General features: G+C 51.6%; 1 protein-coding gene across 1 annotated transcript in view; it reads right to left on the reverse strand.

Annotated features, from left to right (window-relative positions):
- The window catches only part of DNAH9 (dynein axonemal heavy chain 9), a 205,871-nt gene that overhangs the window by 110,767 nt on the left and 79,842 nt on the right, over window positions 1-15,262 (reverse strand). Inside the window, exons 46-50 of the mRNA XM_071574021.1 lie at window positions 10,938-11,080; window positions 10,343-10,504; window positions 8,883-9,116; window positions 2,907-3,167; window positions 885-1,310 (exon numbers count right to left, since the gene is read on the reverse strand). Of these exons, the coding sequence (XP_071430122.1) occupies window positions 885-1,310; window positions 2,907-3,167; window positions 8,883-9,116; window positions 10,343-10,504; window positions 10,938-11,080 (1,226 nt within the window). The remainder of the gene's footprint in view (window positions 1-884; window positions 1,311-2,906; window positions 3,168-8,882; window positions 9,117-10,342; window positions 10,505-10,937; window positions 11,081-15,262) is intronic.

Raw genomic sequence — 15,262 nt, forward strand, 5'->3', positions numbered from 1 at the left:
ACTGGTTTGAGATAATGAGCTTCCTGAGGACCCATGAGTAGAAGCAAATTGCATTAAAAAATTAGGTGGAAATAAGAAGAATTAATAATTAGCCTTCCTCTTCAGGTGCAAGTAAGGCTGGAGAAGAACAGATGGAATTAAGAAAGAAGAAACATCATATCACAGAGCTATAGAATCACCAAGTGGTTTGTGTTGGAAGGGACCTTGAAGATCATCTCCTTCCACCCCTAGAGCAGGTTGCTCCAAACCCCATCCAACCTGACTTTGGACACTTCCAGGGATGGGGCAGCCCCAGCTTCTCTGGGAACCTGAGCCACAGTTCCTCACCCTCACATAGAAGAATTTCCTTCTAATATCCCATCTAAAGCTACTCTCTTTCAGTCTGAAGACATTGCCCCTTGTTCTGTCACTCCAGGCCCTTGTTTAAAGTCCCTCTCCAGCTCTCCTGGAGGCTCCTGAGGCACTGGAAGGAGCTCTCAGGTCTTTCTGGAGCCTTCTCTTCTCCAGTCTGAACAATCCCAGCTGTCCCAGTCTGTCCCCAGACCAGAGGGGCTCCAACCCTCAGAGGGTCATCATGGCATCATCTGGACTCATTGCAGCAGCTCCATGTCCTTCTAATGTTGGCTGCCCCAGAGCTGGAGGCAGTTCTGCAGGTGGGGTCCCACCAGAGCAGAGGGGCAGAAGCTCAGCCCTTCACCTGCTGCCCACAACTCTTGGGATGCAGCCCAGGGTATGGTTGGATTTCTGGGATAGAAACCCCTACACTGCACCAAAGCTTTGGATTCCAACCCTGCCCTTAAAAACCACAAGTGCAGAGCAGCAGCTTCCCCCAGAGCAGAGGATTCCTCCCCAGGCAGCGAGGGGTCCCACCACAGGGCACTTACAGAAATTTTGGCCTTGATGGTGCCCAGCTTCTCCTGGGCAGATGCCAGCTCGGCGTTGGCCCTGCTCAGGGCCTGCCTCTTGGGCTGCACCTCACAGAAGACGCCGTGGAAGCGCACGATGTTCAGCACCCAGGAGCACAGCCCGGCCGCCGCCGCCGACTTGGTGGCCACGAACTCCGCGTTGAACTTGGGGTCTTGCAAATAGGGCTGAAGGGCTTTCAGGCAGTTCTCATGGATGTTCTCCTTATTGAACTTGATCAGGGAATCCAGGAAGCCATCCACCCTGGCCATGGCCACCTTGGCTGCTTTCCAGCTCCTGTCCTTGGGGATCTTCCCTCCTGGGGCCGTCAGCACCATCACAGCCGCGGTGACATTGCTGACGGCAGATGGCGGCGACCCAAAGGATCTCAGCTCTGTTAGATTGGTCTGGAAAGGGGAAAACAAGTGTCTTAGTTTAGCAAGCTGGGACCAGTTTATCCCTGTGTGGGTGTGACCAAAGCTGTGCATTCCAAACCCTCTGGGCCATTGCCCAGCAACTGTTCCCAATGGCCCACTGGCAGCAGCTGCCCAGGGCACAGCTGAGCCCTCAGGCTGGGAGCTGGCTGGGAAAGAAGCCTGGCAGAGGAGCTGGGAGAACTGCCCTGCAGGGACTCCTTGGCACCTCCACACCCACCTGAGGGCTCAGCTCTGCCCATGGGCCAGCAACGATTCCCCTGACTGCCAGAGTCAGATCCCCCAGTGTGGAACTCCCTGCCCTGGGGGAGGCACTGGGGGCTCCCACCCAAACCTGAGGGGAGACAGCTTGGGGTTTGGGGACTTGGGGAACCACTCATTGGATCCAGAGGAGGAGCAGACCCTGGACAGGAGGAGCCCCCCACTCTCCACCAGACTGTGCCATCATCTGCACCAACAGGTTTTTCACCTCCTTTTCCTTTGGACTCGGGGGAACCACGTGGGGCTCAGCACAGGGGCCACCAAACCCCCCTGTGTTTGTGCCCCAGGGGGCTGGGTTAGACTGCTGGGGTTGGGGGTTAAACCCAATTTCTCTTTGTGCCATTGCATTTATTGTAATATTGTTATTAAATTGCAACTCTGACTTATAATCTCTTTCATCTTGGGTTCATTTCTCCTCCCCATTTACCCTTAAACCAGCACAAGGTTGTTAGAAAAAATGAATGGGCTTTCTTTCCACTCTGCACTAATAGAGCCAGGCTCCCAAGCTTTCAGTGTGATAAATCAGGCTCCTCTCAGCCCCAACAGTGCTGCCTTCAGATGACTGTTCTGCATCTTCCCGCTCCATTCCCTGCATCCAGCTCCTGACAACCCACTGGGACCAGCTCAGCACACTGCTCCTCCCCAGACTCCCACCCTTGCCCTGCTGCCTGGGAAAGCTGGAGGTTTCCTGCCCTCTCACATGCTTTGGATAAGGAAGAGAGAAAACTTTCCAAATAATCTCTAGAAATAGCCCCCAGCCCCTCTAAAACAGCCTTCAGAGCTTCCCTTCATGCTCCCTCCAATCCAAGCTGAGATGGCAATGCCAAAACACCAGATCCACAGAGCCCATATCCTTCAATCCTTAGGGCCCAGGGGCTGCAGATGCTGAGACAGAGCCTGGCCTGCCCTCCTAAGAGCAGTGTGGGTACAGAAGGTTCTGGGGGCACCAAAGGGAAGTATTTAAAGCACCAGAAAAAATCTCCCACCACAGACAAAGGAGCAGAAATCAAAGTGGATTTGAATTGCAGCTCATGAGTGTAGAGAAAAAATTACCCCTTTAGTCCCCCTCTGCAGTTTGGCTGCTTGCCCTGTGAGGGTGCCTGGGCTCTCCTTGGTGACAAATAAAGGGGAATCTGGTGCAGCCTCATGGCTGGTTGAAGCTACACCAGGAACTCAGTATGAACTAGCTGGGAAGAAGCTGGAGGAGGGACAATACAATGGCCAGAAACTTGGGCCATCAGATGACACAGTTCCCCTCTCTCAATGAAGAGGGAAGATACTGGATTCCCATGGGAATCCTCACCTTACCTTGTTGAGGGTGTTGAGAGCAGCCTGGGCAGCTGCCAGGGCAGGCTCAGCCTTGGCCAGGTCCTCCTCACAGTCCTTCTGCTTCTGCTCCACCTCCTGGGTGATCAGTGCCACCTTCCTCTCCTCCTCGTCTGCCACGGCCTTTTTCTTGCTCACTTTCTCCGTTTCCACTCCCACCACCTGGATCAGCTTGTCAGCATCCTCACTTTTCTGCTTCAGCTCCACCTCTTGGGCTGCCAGCTTGGCCTTCAGCTCATCCACCTGGAGGGCAGAGACACGTGTGGAGCAGGGGCAGTGCCCAGCAGCCACGGGCTCACAGTGGGTGGGGCCCAAAGGCAGTGCCCTGGCAGCACAGGGAAGCAGCAATTCCAGCTGCTGGCACAACACTCCTGCTGTCCTTTCCCTGTGGTGGCAGAACTCACACACATGGTCCACAAACCAGAGCAGCCTGGCAGGAGTGAGGAATCCGGTGAGGAACCCAGCTGGGCACAACCCTGCACCAGCAGGATCCACTGCCAGTGGGGGTTGTCCCACCACTGCTCCCTGTCTTAGTTTGGAGACTCGAGAGAAGGACTGAGGCAGCATGGGCACTGCTCTGGGAAGGATTCAATGCAAAGGATGGGAAGGATATTCTTGGGTTGATCTTTGTACAGCCCAGGAGCCCCATCACAGGCCAGGAACATGCAGGAAGTTTCTGTCACTGTAAAACCAAATACATCAGCTTTGAACATGAGCTCTGGTGTCACATCACCCCTGTCTGGAGGTGCTGGGGGCAAGTGTTCTGTGGGAGAGATGACATGGGTTATAATCCATGGAAATGGAGAATCTCCTGAGATGGAAGGGACCCACAAATACCATCAGTGCAACCCCTGGCGCTGCACAGGACACCCAACAATTCCAGCCTTTGCTGAGAGGATCATCCAAACACTCCTGGAGCTCTGGCAGCCTTGGGGCTGTGCCCACTGCCCTGGGCCTGGTCAGTGCCCATCACCCTCTGGGGAAGAACTTTCTCCTGGTATTCAACCTAATCCTGCCCTGAAGCAACTCCAGCTGTTCCCTCAGGTCTTGTAATTGCTCATCAGAGAGAAGAGAGACAGTGCCATCCCTCCACTTTTGTTTCACTTCTGGACTCTGACATCAGTAGAAACAAGTACATGGTGGTTTTGAGGAAGACCAGTGCATAACAAATCACAGAATCACAGAATGGTGGGGTTGGAAGGGGCCTCAAAGGTCATCACACTCCAACCCCTGCCCCATCTTCCACTATCCCAGGTCCAGCCTGGTCTTGGACACTTACAAGGATAGGGCAGTCACAGCTTCTCTGGGCAACCTGTGCGAGGGCCTCACTGCCCTCCCAGCCAAGAACATCTTCCTGACATCATTTTTCACCCAGAAAAGATAACAAGTGGGATCTGCTGCCAGGCCCAGCCCTTGGCAGAAGCTCCAAGGCTCAAAGGGCTTTAAATGTGATGTCAGAACAGCCTGAGAAGCTTGAGCTGTCCCCAGGAGGCACAGCCATGGTGGCAGCTGCTCCCACACTGCTCCCTCCCAGGAGCCCTGGCCAGTTCCAGGCTGAAGCTCACATGGGCTCCCAATGTACATGGAAAAGCTCTTTCTAAAATCCCCCATTCCAGTGACTTTACCCAGGCCCAGGGCACACCACAGAGGCTTTCACTGCCCTTATCTCAGGCTCCTAAAGGATCACTTTGAGCTCCTGGGGCACATCTTTACCTACACAAAAATACTCACTAGAAGGGAACCAGACACTTGGTTTGGGAGAGATCCATTTAGATACCAGAAGGGAGAGCACAATTTGCAGCTTATAAACTGCAGCTACTGACGTTCAGCATCAGCCTCACGTGGAGAATGGTTTCTCAGGAGTCTCCACATGCCCTTCATCCATCACCATGTCCTGCTGCCTGGCACTGCAGGGCTGCTTTCCCCAGGACAAAGGCAGCACTGTAAATCTGGGCTCACAGGAGCACTTAATCCCTTCATTGGACAAACGCAGCAGCAGCTCCTTGTTCAGCTCCAGCTCTTGGGGGATTGCAGGGAATTCAAGTGGCTTTGCTGATGGCAGATACAGCTGGAGACCTTCTGCCCAAAGCCCAGCCATTGTGTGCTCGGTGGACACACAAACAGCAGCTCCAGGGGCTTACAGGAGCAGGACAAAATGAGCAGGGGATTAAAGCCCAGGGGCACTCCACAGCATTACAAAGAGAGCAGGTGTAAGCTCAGCCCAGCACAGCTCGGGGCACAGAGTCCCCCCCAGCACAGGCAGGGATGGAGGAGGAAATGACTGGCTACAACACTGCCAGCATTTTAAAAAAGCAAGAAGGTTGAAGAGGGATTATTTACAAAGGGGGATGGCTTCAAACGTAAAGAAGGGAAATTTAGACTAAGTATATGGAAGAAACTCTATCCTGTGAGGGTGGGCAGGCCCTGGCACAGGGTGCCCAGAGAAGCTGTGGCTTCCCCATCCCTGGAAGTGTCCAAGGCCAGGTTGGACAGGGCTTGGAACAACCTGGGCTGGTGGGAGGTGTCCCTGCCCATGGCAGGGGGTGGGATGAGATGGGCTTCAAGGTCCCTTCCCACACAAACCATTCTGGGATTCTGTGATTTCATGAGAAACCTGTAAGCAGCTTCCTGAGTGCAGAACAATCTGATAAGCAATTAGAAATGTGAGGTGGAAAGGGAAAGAGCAAAGCAAATGAGAGATTGAAGGGTAATGTGCTGTGACTTCAGCAGGGGAGGGAAGGGAGAAACACTTGCCTACCCCCAGGACAGCATTAGAAAAATTATTAAAGAACAGAAAACATGGAGGGCAGGCTCCCAGAAGCCTCATTTTATCTGACTGTCCCTGCCTGGTTTCAAGAACACAAAATACATCCCAACGGTCAGGGATTAATTGATAGCACAAGCCAGACTCAGATCTGGAATCCAGGGATGCAATATTAACCCAAGGCATCCTCAGAATTACTCAGCAATGGGCTCTGATCTGAGGGCTGACCTCTCCATGGCAAACAGCACTCTGAAAAACAAATGACTCATCCCACACATCTTCCCAATCCATTCTGTCCTCATAGGAAGGAGGCTCTGCTCTTCCAGTGCTGAGGACGCTGCTGTCTGCAGGGAGAGAGGGTTGTAAGCAGATGGAAAACCTTTCTGTAGAAGGAAGGTCGGTCAATGGTATCAAGATGTCCAAATCTCAGGAGAAAAAAACAAGTCTGGGAGAGAAGGGTTAAAGTAGGCAGAGAGGTTTATTCGAAATTGGATCAGCAAAGTCAAGAAGTACCTGCAGCTGCTGGCACAACATACAAACTCAGCATTAACTTGTCATGGCACCCAAGCAGCAGGACTCTGGAGAATTCTGGTCATCAGCACCAGTCCTCAGGCCCAGGGCACAACCAGGTCATACCCACCAACTGCAGTCTTCCCCTTTGCTTTGAAATCAACCCCTTCCCAGAGTATCCCTTCCAAGCACCACGAGCACACCTGGAGATGATACACCTGAGTGAGAGAGACTTGTCACTTCCTCAGCCCCAAGACCAAACATTTCCATGGGTGAACATAAGGTTCAGGCTTTTAAATCCATATCCAAGATCAAACACTCTGGCACGATTTCCAGTAGTGCTAAATATCCACACTGGTTCCAAATCAACAGCAGTTTTGACTATTGCGCACATCTGATAACTCAGGTGTTTAATTTAAGCCCCAGTGCTAATTTTAGATTCAAATTTGACATATTTCTCCTCACTGCTCTGCATCTTAATCAACTTCAGCATCAGGCACCTCTTACCCCAGCCTCACTCCAACCAGACATGAACTTTGTGCTCTTTCACCCTTCTTGCAATAGCAAAATCTCCCAGACCCCCTGGTGCTGTGGTTTCCCATCCTTCCCATCCTTCCCAGGGCCTCCCCAGTCCTCCAGCACTGCCTCAGCACCTGCTTTGTGGCTCCTCAGAGAACCCCATCATCACAGCACCCACTGAAGAGCTGCCTGAAGAGCACAGAGGAGTCCCCACATGTGACAACAGACACTACAGGGACTTGTTCTCAAAACATGAGGTTCACATTAGTTGCTCCAAATCAAAAACAAACATAATCACCTTCTCCTCTACCAGGGAATCATCAAAACCAGCAGCAACCCACAGGTCATCAGAGCTCTGGCCTCCATGGGTAAGGGGAGGTGAGATCTGAGTGCACTGAGGGCACGTTCTTATTGCTCAGGTGGGTCTCACTGGTGTCACTGGTGTCACTGGTGTCACTGGTGCTCCTGCCTGTTCAACCTCAGCTGCTTCCAACCATGGGAAGTTCAACAAGAGGAAGTGACAGATTCTGCACCTGAGATGGGGCAACCCTGGATGGATGGACAGACTGGGAATGAGATGCTGGAAAGCAGAGCCAGGAACGGGCCCTGGGGGTCCTGGTGTGTGGCCAGTTGGCCACGAGTCAGCAGTGCCCTGGAGCCAGGAGGGACATCCCTGCCCTGGGGGCATCAGGCCCAGCATGGCCGGGCCAGGGAGGGGATTGTCCCACCCTGCTCTGCACTGGGGCAGCCCCACCTGCAATGGGGGGGGGGCAGTTTTGGCCTGAAGTTGTGTCAAGGGAGGTTTGGGGTTGATATTACACAGAGACACAGAATATTCTGAAATGGAAAGGACCCACAAGGAACATCGAGTCCAACTATTAAGTGAATGGCCCATAGAGGGGGTTGAACCCATGACCTTGGCATTATTAGCACCAAATTTTACCTGAAGGTTCTTCCCCCAGAGGGTGGTGGGCACTGCGCAGGCTCCCCAGGGCAGTGGGCACAGCCCCAAGGCTGCCAGAGCTGCAGGAGTGTTTGGATGATGCTCTGGGGCACACGGGGTGACTCTTGGTGTGGTGCAGGGCTGAGGGTTGGACCCAGTAACCCTTGTGGGTCCCTTTCAACTCATCCTGTTCTGTGATTCTGTGCTGTGCTAAAGCCTGCAAAGGGCACACGGCACATGGATCCTCCTCCTGTGTCCTCACAGCCCCGTCCTGCACCAGGAGAACAGTGACTGTCTGAAGTGAGACAGAGATGTCAGTGCTGAGAGGCACCAGCACAGCCCATCCATCACCCTGCAGGCAGCAGAGTGTCCCACTGGGTGTGACAGACGTGATTGATGCCACCAGCACTACCCAAAGCAGATATATGGAAAGGGATAGACCAGACAGTCCTTCATCCACACCAACCCTTGCATTCCTTTGGAGCAGCCTCAGGAGAGGACCATTTACCACTGTAGAAGTTTGTAAGTAAATATTTGTAAGAGTTAATAGAACATGAAACAGAAAAAAAAGGGAGTTTAGCAAAACATGCAGAGAGCAAAGCTCTGAAAGGCAGTTTATGTCATGGCAGAGAAGTCTGGAAAATAGCCAGAAAAATTGCCAGTCATCAGCAGTGGAGAGTGCCAGTGTGGCTCTTTAACAGGGGGTTTTGGGGTGACTAATCTACATTTCAGACATGTGTTGGTTTTCCTTAAAGATGGATAACATAATGAAGTAAAAATGAACATCAGACTCATTTTAACAGCATGCACTATTTAGTTTGAAAGAGTCTTGGTGAATTTATTGTGAATTTCCTGGATGCAACTCCAAAAATCACTGATTGTCCCTGTATTTTATGAGGTATTTTACCCTCACAGATTAAATTTAACCATTAAAAGGTGATGACACAGCCTACTGGATCCCAATCTCATTTTACTTACCATGATTTTTTGGTTACCACCCAAACAGCAGAGACTGGACACACACCTCTCCTTTCTCCTTTCCAGGACAGAGCATCACTTCTGCTCCTCCAGGAGCCCAGAGCCAGACAGGACCCAGGATACAGCACAGATTTTTCCCCTGTACAGTCTCAGCCTGTAAAGTCCTCCCTCAAACCAGGATGCAGAAACGGCTGTGATGGGGAAACAGGAAAACCATCCCCTTGGAACCCTCAAGGGTTGTTACCTGTGCTGAAGTGCTGTTGAGTTTCTCCAGGCCATTCTCCAGCCGCTCCAATTTTGCCTTCAAATCCTTGTCCCTTTTCAGCAGCAAGTTCTGGTAGAGTTTGATCTGCTCCAGGAAGGACTTTGGGGTGGTGTAGTTGTAGCGGCGCTCGTTGCTCAGGTACAGCCGGGACATCTCGTTGACACTGACGTGGACATGGGCCATGAACTTACTTATTGACTCTTTCACTGAATCCTAAGGGTAAGATGAGAAGACAAGGAGAAACTATTGAAAATAGAAAACTATATAAAATCCAGGGCTGTGCTGGATATAAAGGAATTGGGTAACTTTTCATTCTGCTGCAGCACAATCCAGGATGTAATACCTAAGCTGATCCCTTTTCACTGTTATCTCTAAAATAACTTTGTCTGCTCGTGTACTTTATACTTCTTTTTATATCTTTTTATCTCACACATTATCTTATTCCAAGCAATTTTTCCAGCACTCAGCTCTACAAAATAACAGCCTTTTAAGTATAAATTTGGGCTTTTCTTCTGTACAAATAGGAAAAGTGTACACTCCTAAAAAGAAACATTGTAGACTTTATTCTTCCCAAATCCTGTACAGAAAAACTAAATTAACAGAAGTGAATCTCCTTTAATGTGGTAGCAGGTTGTCATCAAGGAGAACTTGACATAATTTTGCCGTTGAGAATTCCAGAGGCTCACACACATGTGGGGAGAGGAGAGCAGAGCAGAGTGTGTGTCCCTTGCAGTGATCAGGAGTATCAGGTTATTTTCTGTGCTGAGTTGGAGCTGCCTCTGTGCTGGCAGAGCAGTCCTGTCTCTGGCAATGCCATCGGTGCCCAGGAGTTTGGTGCTCATGGCACTGCTGCCAAGGTCCATGTGCCTCTCTGAAAAACCAGGGCCCTGTTTCAAGGACAGTTTGGGTGACTTTAATGCATTTCAGTGCTACCAGCAATGCCACTCTGGACAGAAACCTGTGTGTCCCAGATCGGTGCTGGAGGGTCCAAAGGAGGCAACAAAGATGGTTGAGGGCCTGGAGGGGCAGCGTGTGAGGACACTGAGGGCACTTGGTGTGTTCAGCTGCACAAGAGGAGACTGAGGGGAGACCTCAGTGCAGGGACAACTTCCTGGGCAGGGGCAGAGGAGGGGCAGGCCCTGAGCTCTGCTCTGTGGGGACCAGGGACAGCACCCAGGGAATGGCTGGAGCTGTGCCAGGGCAGGGTCAGGTTGGATCTCAGGGAAAGGCTCTTCCCCCAGAGGGTGGTGGGCACTGCCCAGGCTCCCCAGGGCAGTGGGCACAGCCCCAAGGCTGCCAGAGCTGCAGAAGGGTTTGGATGATGCTCTGGGACACAGGGGGTGACTCCTGGGGATGGGCCTGTGCAGGGCTGAGGGTTGGACTGGGTGATCCTTGTGGGTCCCTTCCACCATATTCAGTGACTGTGGGTGAGGTCTCACCTCCACGATGTCCATGTCTCGCAGGAAGCAGAGGCTGACAGACTCCAGGGCCTCCTGAGGCCACTCCTGGAACCAGTCAATGGTGGTGCAGCTGATGATGGATGGGAACCTCCTGCTGCGCTCACGCAGTTTGGAGCCAACAGGGGAGAAACAGAGCACGACCTGTGGAGCCCAAGGAAAAGGGAGGAGGCAGAGGCAGGAGCAGGCACAGAGCTCCAGCCACACAGCCCATCCTGGGCTCCACCAGCCACTCCAACAGAGGATCCCACAGTCACCACAGAAACAGCAGCAAATGGACACACATCTCTCCATCCTGCTTTCCAGGACAGAGCAGCACATCTGTTCCTCCAGGAACCCATCTCAGCCCAGCTCAAACCAAGGGAACAGCAACCTCTGTCCTGGAGCCCTTTGAGCTTTCTAAAAGCCCAGAAGTGATGACAAGCGACGAGCATGTCCCACACTTGAGGAGAATCCCAGCCCACCTAATGCCCAGGCCACAGCCTGACCTCCCCATGGGGCAGCCCAGGGCATCTCCACTCCACACACCTGCCCCAAGGCGGGTGGGGAGGACCCAACCTGCCCCACTCCCTCTCACCTTCAGCTGCCGTCGAACACGCTCAATAAAAAACTTCCAGCAAGTGTCCCTGGAGTCCACCAGGCCCCGGCCTTTGACTTCAGTCCTCACACTGCTGATGATGTTTTCAACTTCCTCATCAGGGAAGAGATCTGGAATTTCCCCTAAGAAAACAGTTTGGGTTTACTGGTCTGGATGTTGTTGCAGTCTGTCCTGGTACAGCAACTGGGACCACTGTGTGGGTGTGCCCAAAGCTGTGCATTCCAAACCCTCTGGGCCATTGCCCAGCAACTGTTCCCAATGGCCCATTGGCAGCAGCTGCCCAGGGCACAGCTGAGCCCTCAGGCTGGGAGCTGGCTGGGAAAGAAGCCTGGCAGAGGAGCTGGGAGAACTGCCCTGCAGGGACTCCTTGGCACCTCCACACCCACCTGAGGGCTCAGCTCTGCCCATGGGCCAGCAACCATTCCAAAATCCCCCCTGACTGCCAGAGTCAGATCCCCCAGTGTGGAACTCCCTGCTCTGGGGGAGGCACTGGGGGCTCCCACCCAAACCTCAGGGGAGACAATCTTGGGCTTTTTGGGACTTGGGGAACCACTCATTGGATGCAGAGGAGGATCAGACCCTGGCCAGGAGGAGCCCACCACTCTCCACCAGACTGTGCCATCATCTGCACCAACAGGTTTGTCCCTTCCTTTTCCTTTGCACTCGAAGGAACCACGTGGGGCTCAGCACAGGGGCCACCAAACCCCCCTGTGTTTGTGCCCCAGGGGGCTGGGTTAGACTGCTGGGGTTGGGGGTTAAACCAATTTCTCTTTGTGCCATTCCATTTATTGTAATGCTATTAAATGGTAACTCTGACTTAGAATCTCTTTCATCTTGGGTTCATTTCCCCTGCTGGTTTACCTTTAAACCAGCACACAGTCTCAGAGCAAAGGGAAACATCTGCCTTCCTCTGCAGGCACAGAGAATTGACTCCCTCAGGTACAATCAGGTGCCCACGGGCCCAGTAGCAGCAAAGGGGCACAGAGGGTCATTCTGCTGAAAAATAATCATTTCTGAAATCAAATACCCTTAGAGAAGCACAGGGGAAAAGGACATAGAATACAGTCAGAGTACAGACAGTCCACTCTTTTTAGTTCTACAAAGCTAATTAGATTACTACAAAACAATCAAATCCCTAATATGCTCTACATGATGTATAATCATTTTAGTTGGTAAATGCATTAATTACATGTACAATTTCTGCAGCTGCTCAGGGCCATTTCCAGTAGTGACTAAAAAACTCCCAGATCACCAAAACATTTTAAAAGTTAGAAATCTTGTAAAAACTATAATAGTTTAAAAACTGACCATCAAAAATGCACCCAACCAAGTATTCTTTTTAGTGGTTCCTTAATTTGTCTCCTATTCACTTCCTTTCTGGATTATGATTTGATTAAAATCATCTTTATTCAGTCAGATACTGCTAATATCAGCATTAACCACTTAAGGAAATACACTAATCAGAAATCTGCTCACTTATAAGAATGACTGAAAGGTATATTTTGTTCTGGTTTTCTGGATGATAAGAAGGGAAACACGTAAGCAAACTGAGGCTGCAGAGCACAGAGCAGCCCAAGCCATCAGTCAGCACCACCTGGGCAGCCCTTGCTCACCTCCTGTTGCCTCCCAGACACTACAGGAGGTCCCCCCAGAGCAATCCAAGGAAAATATGATGCCTTTCAAAGGCACCATAAGCTGACTGGGACACCCCAAAGCCAGGCTGCTCAGCCCACTCCTCTCTGCAGGACAAGGAGTCACAGAATCCCAGAGTGGCTTGGGTGGGAAGGGACCTCAAAGCTCATCTTGTCCCACCCCCTGCCACGGGCAGGGACACCTTCCACCGTCCCAGGTTGCTCCAAGCCCCATCCAACCTGGCCTTGACACCTCCAGGGATGGGGCAGCCACAGCTTCTCTGGGCACCTGTGCCAGGGCCTGCCCACCCTCACAGGGAAGAACTTCTTTCCAATATCCCATCCAACCCTTCCCTCTGACAGTGGGAAGAAATTCCCCTTGTCCTGCCCCTCCAGTTCCTCTCCAGTTCTCTTGGAGCCCCTTTAGGCACTGGAAGGGGCTCTAAGTTCTCCCCAGAGCCTTCTCTTCTCCAGTTTGAACACCCCCAGCTCTCTCACCTGAGCTTCACTGTCACTCATCAGGTGTTTGTGCATCTACAGCACGTGTAAGAGCTGGTGGAAGGTATTCCCCAGCCTCCAAAGCAGCTCCTGTCCTTGTTCCTGGTTAAACATCCATCACAGGCAGCACTTGGTGCCTGCTGCAACCAGCTGGCCACCACTTTACAGCCACATATGTCACCCCTGGAGTTATTCATAAACTATGACCTGGTTGTGCTGCTGCCCCCTCACCCCTCCCAAGCCCTGGGGGGCACCTGAATCAGCTGGTACCTTCCCATGCCTGGCTCATAAACAAGGTGCAAGTGGCAGGCAGTGATTTCCCAGGAGTGTGGGGACTGTGCCCACTCTGGGTGTGCCCCATGGTCCTGGTGACACCACCTGCACTCCCAGGGAGCTGCACAGCACCTGGCACAGGGAGTGTCACACACACACACACACCTGTGCCATGCTCTGCAGGGAAGCAGAGCATGGCACAGACACTGATTGCTCTGTAATGGTTTGGGTGAATATCAATCCAGACCCTGGCAAAACGAGAGGAAAGGGACTGGAGTGGGATAAGCAGGCAGGTGATGCACAGAGACATGGTCACCTGGTGGCTTTTCATCATCCACCCCCTCACAGGATGCCTTGATAGGTCTTACCTACATTGGGACTAAAATCCACTTGGAGAATCCAAATAATCCAAGTGCCTGTGTTGAGCTACCACTGGTGCCATGGTGCTGCTTTCAGTGCTGAATTGTGCTAAAACCAGCCTGGCTCACCAGCTTCAAGCACACATCCTGCACTGGAAGCAGGATGTGACAGATAGGCTGGGGATATGTGACTGACAGTCATTCACTTTATAAAAGCTCAGTCCAACTTTCACATGGCAGATTCTTCCACAGACTTTTTTGGAGTGAGTGGAGCTGCTGCTGTGAAGCAGAGATGCCTCTTCATGCTCAGTCCCCAGGGGTTGAGTAAGAGAGATCTGCCCATGATCCCTATGTGGTGAGTTACATCAATGTCTGCTTAATGATTGTTCCTTTTTGCCAGCTTTGATACATTGCTTTGATAGAATTGCTTTGATACAGTCACTAGCCTATGTTACACTATGCCACTAGTAGTTTAGCTTTTATACTGTGTAGTAAATAATTCTGATTAAGATCTTTCATGTGTTCATTTGTCACAATAAATAATATTTATATAAATGTATCTGCTTTGCCATCTTTAAAACCTGTGAGACAAAATATATACTCTCTATAACTCCTTAAATTTTAACCTGTTGACAAAATCTGGGGCTGAGATTGGATCCAGCCACCTCCAGGCTCCTCTCTGAGTTTAGAAATCCATGGGGTCCTTTCTGCACCTTGTAGTTCAGCAAGAGGGCGTCTCTAATAAACAGTGTCTAAGCCTTCCACTCCCCCCATGACACTCCAGTCAACTATCCCAGGCAGGAACAACCTTCAGTTTTCAGGTGGATGCAAGGGATCCACAGGGGAAACTCCTCACCTGGAGATGCATTCTTTGGGTCTGTCCTCAGCTGCAATGTTCCAACAGACACGTGACATCACAGCTATGTGCAGCATTCCATGATGGACAGAAAAATGGGTACAAGACATGAGGGAAAGCAAAGCAATGTCCCAGCTGATGGAAGTCCTCCCCAGCAATAACTCAGCATAGCTTTCACTTGAGTGCTTAAACCATGTAACTTCCAGCTCATTCCATTCCTGCCCTTCTGCAGCTTCTACAGCTCCAGGTGCTACCAGGAGCAGAACCACCCTGAAGAGGGGGTGTGCTGGTTTAAAGGTGAACCAGCAGGGAAATGAACTCACCACGAGAGAGATTAAAAGTCAGACCCAAAATTTAATAATAATATTACAATAACAACACTGACACACAAGGGAGATTGCTTTCAACTCACAAAACCCCAGCAGTATAACCCAGTGTCCTGGGGCACAAACCCAAGGGGGTTTGTTTGCCCTTGTGCTGAGACCCCTGTGGTTCCCCCAAGTCCAGAGCAAAAGGAAAAGAAAAACCTGTTGGTGCAGGCGAGGGCTGTGGTCTGGGCGAGAGCGGTGATCTCCTGCTGTCGAGGTCCTGCTGCTGCTCTGGATCCAACGAGAGGTTCCTGAGGTCTTCTTACCCACCCCTTATGTACCCTCAGGGAGCTCTCAGTCCCTCCCCCTGGGCGGGGAC

The sequence above is a fragment of the Pithys albifrons genome, chromosome 19 (assembly GCF_047495875.1).
Source record: "Pithys albifrons albifrons isolate INPA30051 chromosome 19, PitAlb_v1, whole genome shotgun sequence".
NCBI classification, from domain to species: Eukaryota; Metazoa; Chordata; class Aves; order Passeriformes; family Thamnophilidae; genus Pithys; species Pithys albifrons.